General features: G+C 30.9%; 1 protein-coding gene across 1 annotated transcript; it reads right to left on the bottom strand.

The window, feature by feature from the left end:
• Positions 1–461: 461 nt before the first annotated feature.
• LOC125073974 (igLON family member 5-like) lies at positions 462–17,198 on the bottom strand. The gene is made up of 12 exons (XM_047685108.1): positions 17,033–17,198; positions 10,342–10,499; positions 5,732–5,789; positions 5,523–5,644; positions 4,485–4,626; positions 3,951–4,095; positions 3,260–3,390; positions 2,924–3,028; positions 1,956–2,078; positions 1,682–1,763; positions 1,556–1,608; positions 462–694 (listed from the first exon to the last, which is right to left on the bottom strand). The coding sequence occupies exons 1-12, from the start codon at positions 17,172–17,174 to the stop codon at positions 495–497; spliced, it is 1,461 nt and encodes a 486-aa protein (XP_047541064.1). The 5' UTR covers positions 17,175–17,198; the 3' UTR covers positions 462–494.
• Positions 17,199–21,859: the final 4,661 nt, after the last annotated feature.

The raw sequence follows: 21,859 nt of genomic DNA, 5'->3' as shown, positions 1-21,859 counted from the left end.
GGACTTATTTAAAGTAACTTTTATATTGTTATACTATTCTTAATGTGTAAAAATAATTCTTGATGATTAATAATTTTTGCACAATTTATCTTCCCAGAATTTGCCTATATAATCAATTTTAGCATAAATTCATTAATTATCGTTGATTAATCTTGAACTTTTAAATGACAAGGAATGAATGAATATGACTGGAATAATAAACAACATATCACAATTTTTTTTATAATTTATTTGATTCAACAACTTATAAACAAAACTTCATATCTTTTTAGCATTATCTGCATTGTCTAGAGCTTGAATATAAATTAATTATAGTCCCGTCATTTAAATATATTTAGAATTATTCAGATTTAATGTACTACACATAAAAAATTAGCCATTCATTCATCATTCAATCTTTAGATTAAATCAAGATCTGTGACCTTAAGATTAAAGTTATAAAATAATTACGACGTAATGGACATTGACCTCTTATTTTTTCTTAATTTATTTTATCAACTTAGTAAATAGCACATTATTACAAATACAATCATTGTGACAGATATGGTTGACTTTTCCCGCGCTCCCGCCGATGACAGATCGTTGTATCGTTCAAAAACACGAGCTTGTGTTATGTTGTGCGCCTGTACGGGTTCTTCTTCCAATAATTGTGTTATATCTGTGTAATCTGATGTTGATGGAAGCGTTCTACCAGCTGAAAAAAAAGATTAATTTATTTCTTAAATGATTTTTATATTTTCAAGACACCTTTGATTATATGATATAGATAATGAAGATAATTTTGTCGATATTGATAAAGATTTTTGTTTACTATACCAATTTTTTTAATATATATTTCACAGCAGTTGTCAGACTTTAAATAGTCATCCAATGAAACGCCTAGCCACTGTACTAAAAAGTACTGTTCAACTAGTGGCCTGAATAACACTCAAGTAATTCATCTTCCATTTATAGAATAGAGTAACTTCTCTTAGACTCTCTTTGTTTTTAAATTGGTTAAAAAAGACCGACTCTCTAACTCTATGTGGTCTTTTCGGTCTGACCCTTAAAGTGTTTTTTTAGTTTAAACGAAAGCGCGAATGAGTTATTGAATATCCCATAGCACTAAAGGCCACTTCATCACCAAGTTTCGAAATTTTTGAATAACAACCTAATTTCAAAAAGATTGTTTTCTGTAAGGTCATGCGTTATCAGATTAGTAGTGATGTCAAAACCTTTAAACAAAATCGGTCTCAGTATAGACGCGATACGATAAATATTTAGCATTTAACCAAATAAATATGGACCTACCATTATCAATATTTTTATTTACATGACATTCGGTTGAACGGCGCTCTATAGTAAAGCATCTAGGTTGTTCATTAAAAGTCTAATTTAACCTGTTGGCTGTGGCATGTATGTTTTTATTTCAGAGATTTTGTTTTATATGTATATAGGTATTTTCGTATCCCTTACACTTTTAAATCTGATTTGAGTATATAGATTTTGCTTTCATAGTCTTTTATGATATTGTAAATGAAATAAATTTAAAATTACTAAATTTAAAATAAAATACCTCCTGGCTCCGTGGCAAAATGTAACACAGGTGATTGCTTACTCCAACCGCACCTGTCGAAATCACTAAAATTAGTTAAATCGTTTAAATATTATAAAGGAAAATTTAATAAAATAGTTAAAATACCTATTTCTGGATGTTACTACGGCTTCGTATACTGTAGACGGTGTAAGCCCTCTTACGGTATATACTGCGCTGTGAATCGGACCTGAAATTAAATTAAAACATTTTCAAATGTCCAAGCAGTTACTTCAAATTTATTCACCATTAAAACCTATTTTTAATTTTTTGGCCGGAATTGGGATTAAAACCCAGGTATATATATATACCCTCGGAATCGGCATAAGCTAATCACTAGACAAACGAGACAGTTGAACACAAATAATTATTAAATACACACCATCATTGGAATCTCCCGGTACGACAATACTGCTCCACAAATTGGCGGGCGGTTTCGTCGTGAAAGCGTCGGGTTCAACAGTTGACAAACGTCCATAATACGGACGTAGCCAGAGATGATATTCTGTTGACAGACAATAACAAAAGTTATTAAAATATTTATTGTACATACCCTATTCCAATCGAAGTAGGAATAAATATAAGCAAACCTTAGATTTACGTATTTCATGCGATTTGCTAATAACTCGGCTATATTGTACACTACTGAGAGTTTATGGTGAATATAGGTTTATTTATAATACAACACTATTACACCTAACTATTTATATCCACTTTATTTTTACTTTTTAAATTAAGATAACAGTTTCGTCAACGTTCAAAATGCCAATTTCTTCGCAAATCCATAGTGAATATCATAGATTAATCAAGCTCTCGACCAATGATATCGCGTCAATTTGCTGTCCACTGTTGTTTATTTGGCTTTTCTGCTCTTATGATTGGATATATAATATAGGGTATAGATCTATTCACTTACGAAGACGTGGGAAATTAATTAATTTTTACTAAATTAAATCTAATTTGCGCACACTAAGTCTTGTAAGCATGCGAGTCACGCAATCTATCAAAAAATTATCATATTATATTTTTACTTGAATTAGAGCGAAGGCGTGCTATTATGTTAGAAATTTGATTTATATTTTAATAGCAATTTAATGTTCAGTGCAGCACATTGGCGACCAACTTGGGACCAAATTTATTAAAATATAATTGAATATTTTTAAATATAAGAAATGTACTAAAACCTGCCACCCCATAACCTACTCACGAGCAATGCGTCTTGAGGATATTACATCTTCAAAATACAATTAGAAAACAAAAATTGCTTTCGATATATTTGTTTAAGCAGTTCATATTGTGTATATATTTATATATAATGATTGTCAAGAACAATATGGAAATAATACGAACCTATGATAGTGGAGTAAGAATCCACTTCCCAAATGAGAGTGAAGCTTGTTGAAGTCGCTTTATTAAGAGTTGGATCCACTTTAAACGATGCCACGTTCGGAACACCTACAGAAAAAAAATTAACCTTAGAAAAAAAATCCATAGAGTATCCACATATAATTAAATTATTATGTATTTAGTTAAAAATAAATCCACGCACTGACTACTCCCAATTCCAAATATAAACAATCGTATAGTAACTACTTTTTTATACGCTAATAGCAATAACATTAGTAAAATTTACAGTGCACTTTTATATGGAGAAATTAACTAGATACTGGCAACCCTGCTACGCACCTGTTAATTTAAAAGAGACATCGGCCATACCGAGCTTGTTCTCCGCTCTGAATGTATAATTGCCGAAATCTGTCTTTCGAACTGTTCTGAAGATTAATTGATGGACTTTATCTTGCACCATTACGATCACCCTGAAACATCACGAGGATTTATTAATAATTATTATTTAAACTTAAATATAATGAATAAGTATCTAATAAAATTATTTATAAAAACAAAATAAATAGTTTTTAGTCAGTATACCTACAGTGGCCCAATGGTTAGAACGCGTAAATTTTAACAAATTATTGCGGGTTCAAACCCAGGCAAGCACCACTGAATGTTCATGTGCTTAATATGTTTTATAAACACATATTAAGCATCTCGTGCTCGGCGGTGAAGGCAAACATCTTGAGGAAACCTGCATATGTCAAATTTCAACGAAATTCTGCCCCATTTGAATCCAACAACCCACATTGGAGCAACGTGGTGAAATATGCTCCTAACATTCTCCTCAAAGGGCGAGGAGGCCTTAGAACAGCAGTGGAATATTTACAGGCCGTTACTATACTACTAATACAAGAGATAAAGAGCAACAGACAAACCTACAGAGTTACTTTCGCATTTATAATATTATTACTGATTAACTGTTTTCAAAAAAGTCTAAAATTATAATAACGTTAGTGTAGTCATAAATATTTATAAACGTTACCTATCGTCAGTCCGTACAAGTTTCCCGTCTCGGTACCAGGTAGTACGCGCTGGTGGTATAGAGAACTCCAAGTTAGCTGCCAACACTGCTCTTAAACCTATCGCTGTATGAACGAAACTTCGATCCGTTGACACCACTGGGGCATCTACAAACAATTTCAATAATACACTATTAGCAACATACATTTTCTATTGATTTAGTCAATTTAAGTAATTTTAAATTAGAAGTCATTGTACTAGAGAGTACTACTACTTTAATTGATTATACCTACCTAATTTTTTTTATTCAATTGATAGTCAAAGTCCAACAAAAGATACACTTTCTTAATACTAATTCTGGAAATTAAAATTTTAAGCATTTTCCCGCCATATGGGGACACTGACAGGTGGGCTGGTTCTTTTAATAATGATTATGTAAATAAATACATATTTTAGTACTTATAAGTTTATTGATTTATATTTTATTCTAAAAATGCTAAAAAAAAAGAAAATTTATTCTTGTTAGTTTAATTTTTTCAACGTATTACAGTCTTACCTTGAATAATAACAGTGATGGCTGCTTTGACTGGATCGCCGACTCCATTGTTGACAATACATTCGTAAACTCCGGCTAACAGACGGTGCTCAGCTCGGAATCGAATTCGCGATCGATGTTCTAATAGAGCCATTGACTCGCCCTGATTGATAAAGAATTTATTATTTCAATTCTATTAATAATAATCTGTACGTCTAATTTGTAACAAAACGGTGTCAAATTAACTTAGAGCCCTGGTTTCGCACGGATCCAATTCACTAATAAATAAAAATGGTATAAATTCAATGTATAATTTAAATTAATTGTTTAAATAATAAAATAGACAAAAAAAGACCCGCTGAGTTTCTTTCGCCGGTTCTTCTTAGGTCAGGGTGTTTTCTTTTCGGAACCAGTGATAGTGTTTCAATTGACTATCAATAAGTTAGTGTATTGCTTTTATATTGAATAAAAGAATTTGTGTTTGAGTCTATACCTTATATAGCACTCAGAAATAATGTAGCTTTCTACCAGTGAACTTTTTTTAGAGTTGGATCATTAGTTCTGGGTATATACGATTATATATGTTAGTTTGTATGCCAAAAAAAAAAATATATAAACGCATCCCGCGTGCGTTTCGGGACGCTCGATAGAAGTGATAACTTAAACTAATCGCTGCCGTATTCGTAAGAGAAAAGGAATCCAGATAGAATGGTGCCGTAACGCGTTACGTAACGAAGCCGTTTACCCTCCCATAAGAAGTTATCACTTCAAATATCGATTTAAATCTCAATCAAAATCAAATGTGAATTCCCGGTAGTGCAATAGACCGTTTTTTTGTTAATAGTTAGGTCAAAAATGCCGTCACCTTAACTATGAATTATTGAAGTACTAAAGACGCATCGTTTTGTACTACCGAGAATATATAGTTTTTGATTTGATATATTTTTATTGTTTGATATATAATGTTCTACAAACATCAACTTTTTAATTTATAATCTGAGTAGTTCATTCATGTTATAATTCTTTGATGTTATTTTAAGTTCCACTAATTAAACTTACATTTTTCCTCCAATTAACAATGGGTGGGGGGGTGCCGGTAGTCTCGCAGCCGATGTCGACGTATTCGCCTTTCTTCACTTCTAGAATTCCTTCGTCGGGTACAGATCGTACAGTCGGCGCATCTATTTTATCAATAAAAATATATATGATGCTAATATTTAATTATCTAATTATTCATTATAATTTTTATTTTATTAATAAAGACTTACACTGCACTTCTATAGAATGTGTTTGTCTAATAGGTCCCCACGGTTCTTCTCTAATAACCTGTAATAACATCAATACATAAGTATCGCCTAATACTCTTGCTGTGATCGACGTTTACGATATAATCTGCTCAAATTTCACCAAAAAAGTTACAATACAAGAACCATTTAAATAAATAATACTTATACTTTATTGAAATGGTTCTTGTTTTGTCATTTTACTATATAAAATTTATTAAAAGGTACCTCTGGTTGTATGTATATCTGTGAAGAACCAGCAAAAATCTCTTCTGGTTTACCTTTTTATCGTGTCTTAAATCTACACTAATATTATAAATGCGAAAGTAACTCTGTATGTGTGTCTGTTCCTGTTTCCTGGCAAAACCACTGAACCAAAATTGATGAAGTCCAAGGAAGGACATAAGTTACTTTATAAATAGGAGTATTAAGCCTACCACCTGATTTAGTCGAAACTCTAAAACGCGAGCGAAGCCGCAGTCTAGCCTAGCCGCAACTAGCGATTTATACGAGTATATGTCACCGGAAATTTGTAAGTACCGTTACATTATAATCTATCTCGCGATATTGTGAACTATCGAAAGATTGTAAACCGTAACATATTACTTTAGACTAGATTATAATCCACCCAAATTAAGATTATAACCAAAGCTTATTAAAGTTAAATTATAAAAACTCTAACCTAACCTAACCAAAATATCATAAACTATCGAAATTTTTGACGTTTTATTTTGAATTAAGTCACCGTCCACAATATTTCGGCAGTTTACAATCTCGCGAGATGGATTACAATCTAACGGTATTTACAATTCTATGGTGATATATATGTATGTACATCGACAAAAGAGTTCAGTACATTTTTGAAAAAAAAAAATGTTTAGTAGAATTTGACGCGTTTTAGTCAATATACAAAACAATTTAAAGTACAAACAAAATATCCAAAATATGCTAATTATATGATGTTTATAATTAATTATACATCAATGATATAATTATTGGATATTTCAGGAAAAATGATTTTATGGAATTTCAACCACAAAATCATTCTTATATCGTTTTTTCCAGGAATTTACATATAATTAATAAATAAAGTACTATAGAGCATGGTACTCGTAATTAGTCTGTCTGTACACATTAAGTACCGCCTTCCTCTCAATGTAGAGGAGAAACAAACTCAAAATCCGGAAACAGTTTGATTGACGAATGGAATTGTTGAGTATTGCGTCAAATTGAATAAAATTAGGATGGTTTAGCAAATTAAACGACATTGATTAAAATACTTATTATTTATTACAGCCATGGGGTACGCTTTAGGGACAGCCATGGAGAAAATCTATGACAACCAGAAAAAAAAAACATATTTAATTCCAAAAACAATTGTTCTCCTGAATCTTTAAAATATGTGTATGAATGAGCCTATTCCAATCGAAGTAGGAATAAAGATAAACAAATCTTAGATTTACGTATTTCATGCGATTTGCTAATAACTCAGTTTGTGACTAATATATCTTTATTTATAATACAACACTATTACACTTAACCACTTACTCACTTTAATTTTGCTTCCAAAATTCCAACAACAGTTCGACATTCAAATCGCCATTTTTTCGCAAATCCATCGTGAATATCATAGATTAATCAAGCTCTTGACCAATGATATTGCGTCAATTTGCAGTCAAATGTTGTTCATTTGGCTTAGGATTGAAATGCACCTACACGATCGGATATCGTTTAGGCGCAAGTTATTGATACAGAGAACCCGTGCGCCAAGCTTTTAGAGCCTATTTATGTATCATACGCATTACTAAGTTTTATGTACTGATAATACTATATATTGACGACCTCCGTGGTCGAGTAGTGTGTACACCGGTTTTCATGGGTACGCCACTCTGAGGTCCCGGGTTCGATTCCCGGCCGAGTCGATGTAGAAAAAGTTCATTAGTTTTCTATGTTGTCTTGGGTCTGGGTGTCTGTGGTACCGTCGTTACTTCTGATTTCCATAACACAAGTGCTTTAGCTACTTACATTGGGATCAGAGTAATGTATGTGATGTTGTCCAATATTTATTTATTTATTTATTTAAATACATAATTGATACCGTGATTAGAGATGAAGGACTACACCCCGAGGTAACCTGCATGTGTCATGTAAATACTAACTCGCTTTCGAATATCATCTACAGGCATTTGTTTCACTTTTTTTATCTAAGACAATGAGATTTAGACACAGACTTTTTAATACTTTTTACAAATTGTTACCTATATTCCTAAAATTTAATTGCTTCGAATTTTAATATAATTGATAAATGGTTTCGTCTTGTTTCATAATTCCCTTACGAAGTCATTGACTCTAAAAATTTTCACAATTGCGACCCCGAAAAAAGGCAATGTCAATAATAAACCTTCTAAAAAGGAGACTTATCCCAGCGATGAGATATTCACAGGTTTGTAACTTTAATTAAAAAAAAACTCTGTCACAGTAAAACACATACTGTTTTATTTATTTTTTATCATTCATATTTAATACATTTTTATTCATAATAAATCAGGGTTCGCGGATATATATCATGATATATATCACGATATAATTATATAAATTGATTTTTATCTTGATATATATCAATAGATTTTTCCTATCTTCTGAACAACACTCATAGATCTATGCTTAAGGCCTGACTCTGAATGATTACTTTTTATGATTAGTCGATTACAAATTAATATTAAAATAAAATTAGTTGATTTATCTCACAAACAAATGAAGATATAATAATAAAAGGTACTTGTTTTTTAAGTGTTCATTAAAAATTTCTTTCTCAAATAGATAGACACTAATTCCTTTGTTACTTTTTTTTAATACAAAAATGTGGTATTTCGACACTTGTTTTATTTTACAAATACCTTTCACATTTTTAAGTGTTTACAGAATTAAATTCGCCTCGTTTTCTTATCCTGGATATATATCGGATATATATAAAAAAAATCGGATTTTTTTCGAACCCTGTATGAATGTGTGATGAATAATTCATCGATTAAACTATCGATATATTTAAAGAAGTGTTGCGCCAAAAAATTTCAACCTTGTTTAGTATTTAACAGTTAATTTATAGCAGTTTAGATACGGGTTGAGATGTACATCGCGAAACAGTTGGGCAAATTGATTAATTGTGTAATTGTATCCTCTATACTTTAAACAAACCGACGCCTAGTGCTGGCAATGTCGATAAAGTGAGATGTCGACTTTTTATTCAGCATTCACTTTTCATGCTGGAATTTTAAGGTAGGTTAATATAACATAAGCTGTTTTAGTTATTGGTAAATTTAAGTAGAAAATTAAGTTCTTTTTAAACGATTTCAAAAAACTTAAGTGGAAATCAGCTGATGGTTTGGACTCATTATTTGTTTGTTTTTTATTTTAGTATTGAAGCTAGATTCTGTTTAAATTTTCATTTTTAGATTTCAATTATATTCTATCAAAAAAAAAAAACAATTTCTGTTATCGATATAATGTTACGTCACTATACACAAATAACGCTACTTTCGGTTGAAGGGCTCGCGGCTAGTTTAAAGTAATTGTGATATTGATGTACTTACTTACTATTGTTGGTTAGGAAATAGCAAAACACGTAATATTCACTGAAATATCACCTCAAAGAAAATTCAAATGAAACTTTATTATTTGTAAAACATTCAATAAGGTCTAAAGACTCAAAACTCAAAAGAAGTAATTCAAATCATAGAAGTTTTCGAGACGTACCGAAAATAAATTAGGAAGTTAATTCAATTTTTGAGGATATAATATGTCATATTAAATTGTATTGTATATTATTATAGATATGCCTTAATTAAATTTACAATTAAATTTATAAAATCAACGAATAGTTATGTCTATAATAACGTTACGTTTTAACTAAACTTTGTATTAATATCAAAATATGATCTGATTTAACTATCTACTAATTTAACGCTCTGCGAATTGAAGAACCTGGTACTGGGGAGCTCCCGCCCAGAAGTGAGAGCTGTACTCCATGTGAGGCTGAATTTACGCTTTGCAGTTTTAGGCGACGGGCCGACGTGACCCATCTTGCCTCGCTGAGCAGACGAAGCTTTTTAGATGCCAATTTGGTTTTACCTTCTAATTGACCGCGGTACTGAACTGAACGAGGTCCAAAACATCAACGACAAATATTCCGATACTAGCTGTGGCGACGACAACAGTCCGATTATCCGGTTATCAAATCGTGGATACGAAAAATTATGATTTTTAGGGGATAACGCGAGAGAGAACTTGTCTTTTTGGGGTTGAATTGAGCTAGATCTACGTAACAGTCCAAAACCTTGTGTAACAAAGACTTGATTTCAGACACAAGTTTGTTCCGGTATTTGTGGACACATGTTCCCGAAAAATATTAGCACGGTCGGTGTATAAAATGTCTACGTAGTTGTCATCTGCATGGCAGTGAATATTCCTTGCTTGGAACAAATCATTGATATGCAGAAGGAACAGAGTAGGTGGTACACAGCCTTGTGGAACACCAGAATTGACGAATTTTACGTCAGAGTATGCTTCGTCGAAAACGACCTCGACTCTATACTTACTTCGCAAGTGTAATCAGCTGTGTCACTGGATGTCAGCTGGTCTATCTGCAGGCTGAAGTTGGCGTGCATCCTCGTGTGCAACGGCAGCAGATAGTTCGGGTCCTTACTGTCGCCAAGGAGCGTTTCATTTTTGTACCATCGGACCCGGTGTTTTGTTTCTGTAATGAATAAATACGTCATCAAATATAGCAACACGAGGATCGATATTTTAGGATAAAGTACTGATGACTACTTAAACTTTTAATTGGATTATTTTGTCCGTTAAAAGAATATGTCATTCACGCTTGATCCGTCACTAAGCTTATTTTTACGTGCTTAAAATTTCTTATCCCTATAGTATAAAACAAAATCGCTTCCCGCCGTCTGTACGCTTAGATCTTTTAAACTACCTAACGGATTTTATTTTAAATTTTTCATTATTAAATAGAGCGATTCAAGAGGTAGGTTACACATGCATATTAGAGAAAAGCCGAGTAAAACCAAGAAATTTTCTTTTTATATTCTTTCTTCAATATAAAAGTTGTATATAAATCCTTTTTGCACCCGCGCGAAGATCTATCAAAACCATTTCAAACAGGCACCGCATCTTCTGGTATAACTATCGTACAAATTCGTTTAGTAATTTTGTCGGTTAAACATTACATAATATATCTCTTAATTTAAAAGAACACATATAAGTACGCTTCGTTTTCAGAAACAACTTAATTGTTTCTTCTTTGTTTTAAACATTATGAACATAGTACAGCGTTATTTCTTGCTTCTTCTGTGACGTAAGTCGATATGGAGGCGCGAAGTGTCCGGCAAAGGTCGACCTATTAGGACGTGTAGGCAACAACTGTATAGGAAATATATAACTTTTAACTTGAATCGTTGAACCCATATATAAATATTATGTCATATTGAGTTGTGTTATAAATATATATTTTATAAACAGGGATATTATGAAGCTCCGTAATCGTATAAGCCGAAACTATCGGATTTCCGAAATTAAAATCTATCCGTTAACATAAACGAAACCGATAAAAAAATATTTATTATAATTTTGTTTTTCTATAGTTCTTTCTTAGGAAGAGCAGCTAATTTTATTTTAAAGATATTACTTTTTTTCTGTGATTTACACCTAATACTAAAATATAGTCAACGAATAAATACGAATTAATATCTTGTAACTTTTTCTTTCAGTATTTCTAAATAATCTAATATCCGTAACAAAAACTATCCGAAACAATCGGATAATCCGAAATAATTTCGTACCCGTAACCGTATCTGAGACTGGTAAAATATCATTCACATATCCAGATCCATAACATCCCTGCTAGAAAAGAGTAAAGGCGTCTCGACATGTTTAATCCAGCCCTGAAATAGAAGCTAAAAGTGGTAACTCTTGTGAGAACCGTAAAAAAAAAAAAATTTATTGCATTATTAATATAGAACTTTTGAATCTATAGGATCGTTAAATAATACTCATACCTTTACATCATTCACAGACGAAGATACAATATCCATAGATGATTTAGAGCTCCTTTCAACTCGCTAGTTAATAAAACATTGTTATTCTTATATATATCTATTCGTGGGGGGATCCACGATCAACTGGTACACAAAGATCTGAATCTACGGCCTCTTCCTGTCGCTAACGATACAGAGATGTGATAATGTATTGAACAGAGATAATGGAGGCGGCATTTACGTTAAAATAATATTTATTTTATTGATATGATTAGAAAAGGGGAGTCATTTTTGTGTTATTGTTTATTAGTTTTAAGTATTCATTACGATATTGATATTGTTTTATATACGAATGAAGTACGTTGTCGTGGACTTTGTGTGGTGTCATAACGTATTAAATTATATTATATTAACTTAATCCGCGGCGGCTTTCGCGCGAAATTTAAATTTTACGTTACTGTAGTAGTAACTTGATTGGTCAAAAATGTACAAATATTATTTAAGTTAACGAAATGTTAAATTATAGTGAGTTTTATATTCCTTATTTAAGAAATGAAAGTATCCCGATACAAATTTCCATCCTCATTTTCACTCCCTTAAGGGAAGATTTCCGAGATAAAAACTAACCTATCCTTTCTTCTTAAACTATTGTTAAGAAGAAAGGATGCTAAGTGTTAAGAGGTAACAGAGTTACTCTCAACTTACTCAAAATTATATAGGTATATTTTTAATTATATACGATTATATAATATAATAAGGGAGGCGGAAAGACGATTACTTTATTAACGCACTTTATAAATTATTAAATAAATTAAGTTTTCATTCATTACTATAATTTAATAAATAAAAATTTTGGTCTTGATGTGGTCTTCCTTCAATAGATAACCTCAGTGATCGTATTAATAGTGGTCTCATTACTAAATAATTTTCGTAAAAATAGATTATTTACATAATATTATTTAACTTTCGGTCCAACTTTGTTATCTTTAAGTTAATGACAGCTACGCTTGACAGTTTAACAATCACCAAACGTCATAATACTTTACTTGTGTGCGTGTATTTAGTAGGCAAAAGTTGGTCATTTTTATTTCGAAGCGTTCTCACCTTATCTAGGCAAATAAATAATTAATCAAAACTCTTAAATTAAATAATAAACATTTTAAAATTTCTTTTTATAGAACAGATAAAAACAGTTTGTTTTATAGTTTTCGTAACAACCTAATAACATATACAACCTTGTTTGACGTTTTTAAAATAAAAACTTAAAACTTAAAAAAAGAGCGCCTCCTCCAAATATTTGTCCTACATACGATTAGTTATATAGATTTGGTCTTCCGACAAGGGGCAACAACACCGCTTTGTTAAATACGTGCACGACACAATAATGTCGCTCTTTTGTACTTTTGTCAATTAATAAACCGCCGTGCCGCATCTGATTGCCTGCAAATTATACTTTTTTACATTAATTTGTTAGTATAATACAATTTGAATGAATATACTTTGGCAGAATATAATATGGCACATGCTCAATTAAAAAACATTTTTAATGTTTGATGTTCTAATACTAAATGAATGATAACTACATACATACATCCACATACGTAGATATATTAGTATAAGTTTTGAGTATATTTGAAATAAAATTGTGAATAAACAGTATAGGAATTTACTTAATCTCATAAGGCTTTGTGCAAGCCCGTCTTGTACAGTGTTGTGTTCCGGTTTAAAGGGTGGTTGAGCCAGTGTAACTACAGTGACAGGGGACATAACATCTTAGTTCCCAAGGTTGGTGGCGCATAAGCCACAGATACCACTTACCATCAGGTGGCCCATTTGCTCGTCCACGGTGAGACGGTATCTATATTAAAAGAAAAGAAGAAAACGAAACATATTTGCATAGCCTATTTGTATAATATAAATACACACGTAAAAGTACACTATTAATAGTTCTTAAATAATATATAAATATTTATAATACAACACAGTTCCACATAACGAATTATATCAACTTTTATTTTATTTCCGAAGTTCCGGTAACAGTTTCGTCGACTTTCGAAACGTAATTTTTTCGCAAATCGCCAAAATATCAAAATTCTATCAATTTATGATTTTTCATTCAACATGTACGAAGGGCAAGTATCTTAGAATTTTCAATTGATTAATTCTGTGCTCAGTTGTCAATGTAAACATCGTGAGGAAATTTACAAAATTTAGACGAAAATCGTATGTTTTAAAACGTATTGGAATAACGTGGTTTAAGCTATAACCAAAAGTGGATGCCATAGCTAAGCATATACTGGCTGTTAGTTTTTGTCTTATTAAATAATACATCAAAATTATCAAAAGTATAATCAAAAGTAACATTACAAAAAAGATTACACATGTATCCAATCAAATATCATTATATATCATTATATTTATTAAATATTCAAATCAAATAGTTAAATGTATACCTAATAAAGAACCTATTAAAAAAATTAAATTACAAAGTTCTTAAATACAAAAGTAAAATTAGCTCGACGTCAAATAAATAACTTAATCGCCGTAGCCGGACCGTAATTTAAACATTAATAAAAACGACTGCTATCTAAAATATGGTTGGCTATTTGTTTAAACTAATTTAGAAAATTAAGGCGCCCCGCATACGTTGTGTAAATGAAAAGCAACAGCATGCCACTGGTAAGGCCTCCTCTCGCTGACTCCATGACGCTCCGCCTACTGCAGGTTTGTTCACGATGATTTATTTACAAACAAAGTACACGAAAAAACCTGTAACCATTGTTTAATATTCAAGTGTTCCAACCACTGTGCCAGCTAGGCTTTTTTATATGTTATGTACGTTATGAATTAATCATCAAGTTCTGCAAAATATATTTTTATAATGGTAAAAGAAGGTTTTGCTTACGTGTGTTATAATTTTAATAAAAATAACGTAATATTAATTATTGTCACATTAAAAATAAATATAAACACGCATACACAATTCATATTTTAAGCTCTAAAAGTAATAACTTAATGCGTAACATAAAACCAAACAAAACAGTATTCGTATAAAGTTGAAAGTGCATAAGTACCCTTATTTTAAAAAAATTAAAATTAACTCGTAAACTCAAGACAACTTGAGCTCACGAACAATAATAATATATTTTAGAAACACCTGTATACTATTTTTAAATTATGATGCATGAAATGAGATGATAATTTTACAACTTTATATCGAAATAGGTATGTTCGGACACAGGTCGACATTGCTCAATTCAATTTATCTTTTAGTTACTCTTAGTTGTGTATGGCACAGATTATTTCCGCGTGAAAAGAAAGAAATACAGATAATTATTTTACTTTTTTTTTTTAATAACTTGTACATCCAATTAGGCAGTTGTTAAAACATGTACCATCATAGAGTACTTACAACGTTACGATCGACGCCTGCGATAATTTATTTTATATAAGTAGGCTCTTGCGAGTTCATTTAAATATTTGTGTATTTCATAAAGGTAGACGGACAGGCAAATAGGCCATCTGGTGGTAAATTGTCACAACTGACCATATACATTGGTACGTTAAAAATATTAATCATTCCTTACATCAACAATTCGCACATAATTGGAACTAAGATGTTACGTTCCTTGTGCCAGTTACACTGGCTTAACCCTTCAAAGCAGAACACTACATTTCTAATATAATACTGTTTGTCAGGAGAATATAATATGAATAGTGGATGGCACCTAACCAGACGAGCTTGCACAAAGTTCTACCGCAAAGTAAATAAGTAGGTATTTTACCGAGTAGTATCTATCGAGAAGAACCAGCAAGAAATATGTAGTAACGGATTGCTGTCCCATCAGATTGATAAAAGTAAGGCAATAAAAAATGCACTTATATTTATTCAAATGCTTGTGTGCAATTATTAACTCTACGAAGTCGGCCATATTATGGTCTTTTCCAATCCGAGAAGGAATAAAGATAAACGAATATTAGTTTTAAGTATTCCATGCGTTTTGCTTATGAATCACCTATATTCTACACGACAAACAAGTCTAGATTAATATATCTTATTTATAATACAAAACAGTTCCACTTAACTACATACATCCAATATAATTTAAATTCCAACGTTCCGTAACAGCTTCGTCGACGTTCAAAACGGCATTTTTACGTCCATAATGAATTTCATAGATTATTCAAGCTCTCGACCAATGACATTGCGTCAATTCGATGTCAAAAGTTGTTTAGTTTTTGTCCTCTTGTTATTGGAATAGGCTATATCATATTAGTTCCCAAAGTTGGTAGCTCACTGACGATGTGGGGGACGGCTTGCACAGTGCCTATGTCTAAAAAGTGGTGACCACTATTCCAAACGAAGTACAAAGATAAACAAACCTTAGATTTACGTGTTTCTTGCGATTTGTTAATAACTCAGCTATATTGTGCACTACTATGAGTTTATGATGAATATATCTTTATTTATAATATAATACTATTAAACTTAACTAGTTTAATTTTACTTCCAAAATTCCGATAACAGTTTTGTCAACGTTAAAACGTAATTTTTTCGCAAATCCATAGTGAATATCATAGATTAATCAAACTTTCGAACAATGATATCGCGTCAATTTGATGTCAAATGTTTATTTGGCTTTTCGCCTCTTATGATTGGAATAGAATATACGTCTTGGTGAAAGTTACATTACATAATAATTCGAAACGATTTTAGCTTAAATAATTTAATCTTGTAAAATAACAATTCAAAAGAGCTATAATGGATCTACTTGGATAAAAAATATTTTGATTTTGATTGTTTAGTTTTATAATAGAAATCATCGTTAAATATCAAATTATTATAAAAAAAAACGAAACGTAACATTCCGTTTCTATCGCAGATAAATGTTTCAGGAAAGACAGCGTTCTTTTTTCAAATATTTTATTTTATGTTGGTGATGTTTTGAAATGCCAGCGTGTTATTTATCAATCAGAAAAAATGTAATTATAACATTTTTTTATTATAAATAAAAAAATAAAATGTTCTTTTTTTAAATTTGACTTCTTTTAATTTAAATTTATATGACAAATGTAATCTTTGGAAGGCCTGTTTGTTTTTCTATTAGGAAGTGTTAATTTTTTTAATGTCATTATAGTCTTTGGGAGACCAAGGCATTTTTTTATTTTATCTTTATTGATATATTTTTTAATAGATAATATACACGTACAGTAATATGGAATACATAAACATATTTATTACCTGTAACATCCACATAACAAGGCAACAAAACTGTATCGTTTTCATACGTTTTTACAGTCACGGGAACACTTTTGAAAACTTTTTCACACAATATAACTTCCGATAAAAACATTAAAACGATCACTTTATAAATTAATTCCATTTTTTATTTGAATATAGAATAACTTTATTAAAATTAAAAGTTTAAATTGCACTTAATAAAAAAAACCTTTTTGACAATAATTGTTATATAAAATACAGTGTCATAAACTAATTACTATTTAATATTCTTTGAAAAAATTTAAACAAATACTTGGAACGTCAGTTACATTTAATAATACGTTATCAGATGCGCGCGCGCAGCTACCAGATCGACATACGTCTGCCCGTTGGTGCATATGCTCAATAAGTAAGGATTATTCTGAGGGCACTATGAGCTTTGATTGTAGTCATTTCATATCGTGATGGAATAAAGTTTTGTTTGAAAATACCTTGCCTTGACATTCTATATATACATTTTTTATACATACATTGTTTTTTGTAACTTTTTTCATTCTGAATTTTAAAATTAATAGTTGGCATAGATTTAACAGCCTTCGATTTTTAAAATCCTTGTGATGTTAGTCCAAGTCAGTGGCATATTAAAAACCTTTTTTATGTGTAATAAAATTTCAAAAGTTATTTTTATCTTTACTAAAAAATATTAATAGTTTTTATGGATTGTCTGTATCAATAAAGCTATATCATGCAATCATTACTAAATTTTAATTAAAACTGAAACGGAGTCCATCTAAATAACTTCTAAACCTATCGGCGAATTAAATAATATGCATTATGGGTTGTATTTTAATGAGACAATATACGCTGTATGTATTTTCACGAGTAGAACTTTTTGAAGTTCTCACCATTCACCTAATATGTTTCGGTACAAATGATGAATGACTTGACATCCTAGATCCCATTGTTTGCAGCGTATCGACAGTATTAAAAGTAGTTTACAATACTAACAATCCAAGTATATTTGGAAAATTTCAAACGGCAGAATTTTTCATTTGTCTATATATAAAAAAAAAGAATGTTTTCCCAAAAGATCGTTAGTGGTCCGAAAACAGTGCGATTCTGTATGAATTCACTTCGCACTTCACTCGTGAAATTCTGACAATTGACTTTTGATACGTGTATTTCCATTATTATTAATCAATCTCGCATTTCACATTGAAATTTAACGCTCGTGTTCTACAGTGAGTTTCGAGCTTCTAAAAGAATCGCCCTCAGAGCACAGAGCTCATTGTGCCGCAACTTTATCGCATCCCGTCAATTAATTGATTCACCTTTGTAAAGAAGTCGGCATTTAGTAAGATTAGTCATTTAAGACGCGTACAGATCTAATGTCCACTTCATAAGCACTTCCCTTTGTATGCACATTACGAATTAACAAGTGTAAAACGATGCAGTTTCTTTGCACGAAATGTCGACGTCATCGTTCATCCGAATCTTCTATATGTCTCTAAAAAGTCTTATGCTTTAACTAACACCTGACCTCTATTCAATTTACCGAGTTAAAATAATATTCGGTAATTAATTATCCAGAACTAAGATAGAACAATTAGGTAATTTATAATATATTCAGCGTAAAGAAGAGTAATAGATTTAAACAAAAAAAAAACAAGAATTTAAAATACTTAAAACAATTTACTAACAAACCGAAAATAGTTATAACTTCGAATTTATCTTAACATAAATATGTAATCACCAAATCATACATGTTGATGTAATCTACTGACTCAGTTAAGCTTACAAGTCCGAAATAAAACACACCGAACATTTTTAACAATTTACTGTCCGCGCCAAAAAAAATGTAATGGCGGTTCAATTCAATTTCGCGCGCTTTTGCTTAATTTGTATTTGTTCTAAGCAGTTGTATGGATCTCATAAATATATTGAATATTATCTATATATAAATTTTTCCCTTATCCGTTCTCTTGTCCAATCAAAATTCCGAACGGCGGCTTACTTTACGATTCAAAAGTGCTTGTAAGAGTCTACTTGAATGAAGTATATTTTTATTTATTGTATCAGTTATCTCTCAATCACTCGCTCATATTCAATTTATCAATATGTGTGTAGACTGTGTGAGAAAAGGCTTTGGTAGACTTATAGCCAGTCGACTGTCAAGGTTTTCTTTCTTCCTTGAGAATACTTTTACTGAGGCGCATGCGCACTCAATTCTTGGATGGGAATCTCAGATCTCTCGGGCTCTTACGTCAATCACAGTTTTTGGTGGGGTGACTATTCTACTCCGAATTTCGTAGCTATAAATACACCAGTCCGGTCTTTTAACAAAGCCTTAATTAGTCTTTTTTTTTAATCTTAAGGATTAAAAAAAGTTGTAAATAGAATATTAATTTTTACCGGGCTGATTCGGCGTTTACACACATCCCGGGATCTGTGGCCTGAAACTATCCAGTACAAATACCTTTAACGCAACGAATTATAAATCGTCTTTTATAAAGCAATTACATATATGCCATAACAATGTAATTAATAATTTGGATGAAACAATTAAAACATTTTTTTTTTTCAAAATCATGAATACTCATTTATTATTAAAAAGTACACCAGCGTCTGTTACATTTAGATAATAAAATTAAGTAGAATTTAAAAGTGGAATGTGTTCTATAGTCTGTATCGATTTTCTTATACCCCGCGACTAATATGTAATTTGATAGAATGCATAGGTTGTTCGAAATTTAAAAGTGTTGAAAACACTTTTTTTTATTTTATGTTTGTTATTGCATTTTTTGGAGTAATAATAGAGCCCAGATGGATCGGTGGAGCCCATAAAAGCCTCATAGGTGGACTAGCTCCAACTAACAGGAGTGCTGTTAAATTTAATTCCTCTTTTCTACCCTATTGCGTGTTGATGGATCTGGCAATATTTAAACATTCAGTAGTGCTTGCCTCGATTTGAACCTTGGTTTGAACTTATAGTTTTGACTCTCATTGGGCAAATATCAAGACAAAGGTGCACGTATAATATACATAGAATCTCTAGTTTTTTATGAGGTCTGATAAAAATTTTAAAAACTCAAGAAATTTCAGCCACTCAAGTGGCTGAAATTTCTTGTCGGGATTTCGAGCGACATCTGTAAAAATCATTGTTATCACCATTCATAAAATGAGGAGTAAAAAACAGGCTGTACAGTGTACATATCTCACTTCTTGGCTAAGATTCCTCTCCTTTTGTGAGCTGGTTTGGAGTTTATTCCACCATGTTGCCAATTTGGGTTGGTGGATACACATCCTCACGATGTTTCCCTTCACCGCCGAGCACAGCTGAATTATAAAAAGAGATTAATATGAAAATTTAGTTTTACTTGCTCGAATTTGAACTCGTAATCTTCAGTTGAAATTCACTTATTTCAACTACTAGACCATCTCAGCTAGAGTAGATAATAAAAGAAACTCTATCCCAGTTAAGACGACAATACAGTTTGATTAAATCATTCGTCATTGAGATAAATATAGAGTTACGATTACCAACAAGTATGTAAACCATTAATTCCATCTATTTGATATGTCATAGTTTGATATTTCTAAAAATAAACTAAAACCTCTTTCGTGTTATTTCGTCTAACGAGATAATATTTATTATCTGCGCCTCAAGCACTTTAACAATATTGTATTGTAGTCAAGCTTGATTAGCTCCAATTAAAAAATTGGTGTGTAATTGGAATTTGGAACTGTAACTGGAATGTCTGTACTTCCCATGAAGCTTAAAGAAATCTTACAATAATATTAAATGTAATTTTATCACCAAAAGGGTTATATACCCTTAATAACAAAATTGTTAACAATCGTGTCTTCGTTTATCGAAACAATGCGCAACAGCATATTCTACCTTAAAAAAGGTTGTTTTTAAAAATATAAAATAAATTACACTAACAATTACTGTACCCTACTATAAATTATATATAAAATATAACAAAAAAATACGAGATATTAAATATAGAAAATAAATATTTGAAGTGACTTCATTTTATATACAATTCACCCTGAACAATAATTATAAAACTAGATAACAAAAAGTATTATATTGGTTGGATAAATATTAGTTTAAAAAATCCAACTTTTATTATAAGTTGAATCATACTCAACGACAGAAGACCAGCTATTGTATCCAACGGTTCAAGTCATTGCTCAATTTATCTTTCAAGTGACAGACTGTATTGAATTGACGGTATATTAAATAAAGTGATCCATTCTTATGTGGGAATAGCATTATAATGACCACTTTAAACCAACGATCTATTCTATTATTTGAAGTACTTAAAATATCAAAAAATCATAATTAACTTTATTCTGGAGATTAGGGAAGAAGTTAAATGAAAATAAAATAAAATGTAAAGCTATCACCGTTTCGGAATGTAGATTGTACTGAGACGAACTGGTATAAAACTTGGTATTTACTTCCCCTGCACATGCATATGTTGAATGTTCAATTGTTGAATTAATTACATATTATGTCAATGTATACAGCTAACTGGTTAATAATTATATATTTTAATATATATCCGACATAAAACAACAAATTCTAATCAACGAATATTGTATTTTCGATTCTAAGAACATTAGAGTTATTTTCATTGTAAATAAATATTTATTTATTGCGAAAATAAAATTACTTTAAAGTTATCATCAGAAAAGGTAAAAATTACAAGTTTTATGTATATATTTAATTAAATGTATATAATTGAATTAAATTCATTTTTATATTCTATTTTTTTCAAAGGCAACCTTAATTTTGCATTATTAATATTATTACTAAAATGGCAACATCGTCACAAA

This window comes from Vanessa atalanta, chromosome 26, assembly GCF_905147765.1.
Source record: "Vanessa atalanta chromosome 26, ilVanAtal1.2, whole genome shotgun sequence".
NCBI lineage: Eukaryota > Metazoa > Arthropoda > Insecta > Lepidoptera > Nymphalidae > Vanessa > Vanessa atalanta.
The sequence above is the reverse complement of the archived record's forward strand: the minus strand, read 5'-3'. Positions and strand labels throughout refer to the sequence as shown.

What these genes read in the sequence shown, in the direction of transcription:
- LOC125073974 (XM_047685108.1), bottom strand. Translation starts at nt 17,174, where the DNA reads ATGGAATTAATTTATAAAGTGATCGTTTTAATGTTTTTATCGGAAGTT. An exon ending in CAGCTGATTACACTTGCGAA is followed by an intron (nt 5,790 to 10,341) that starts GTAAGTATAGAG and finishes ATGTTATTACAG; the next exon opens with GTTATTAGAGAAGAACCGTG. An exon ending in TTCTTACTCCACTATCATAG is followed by an intron (nt 2,079 to 2,923) that starts GTTCGTATTATT and finishes GTCTGTCAACAG; the next exon opens with AATATCATCTCTGGCTACGT.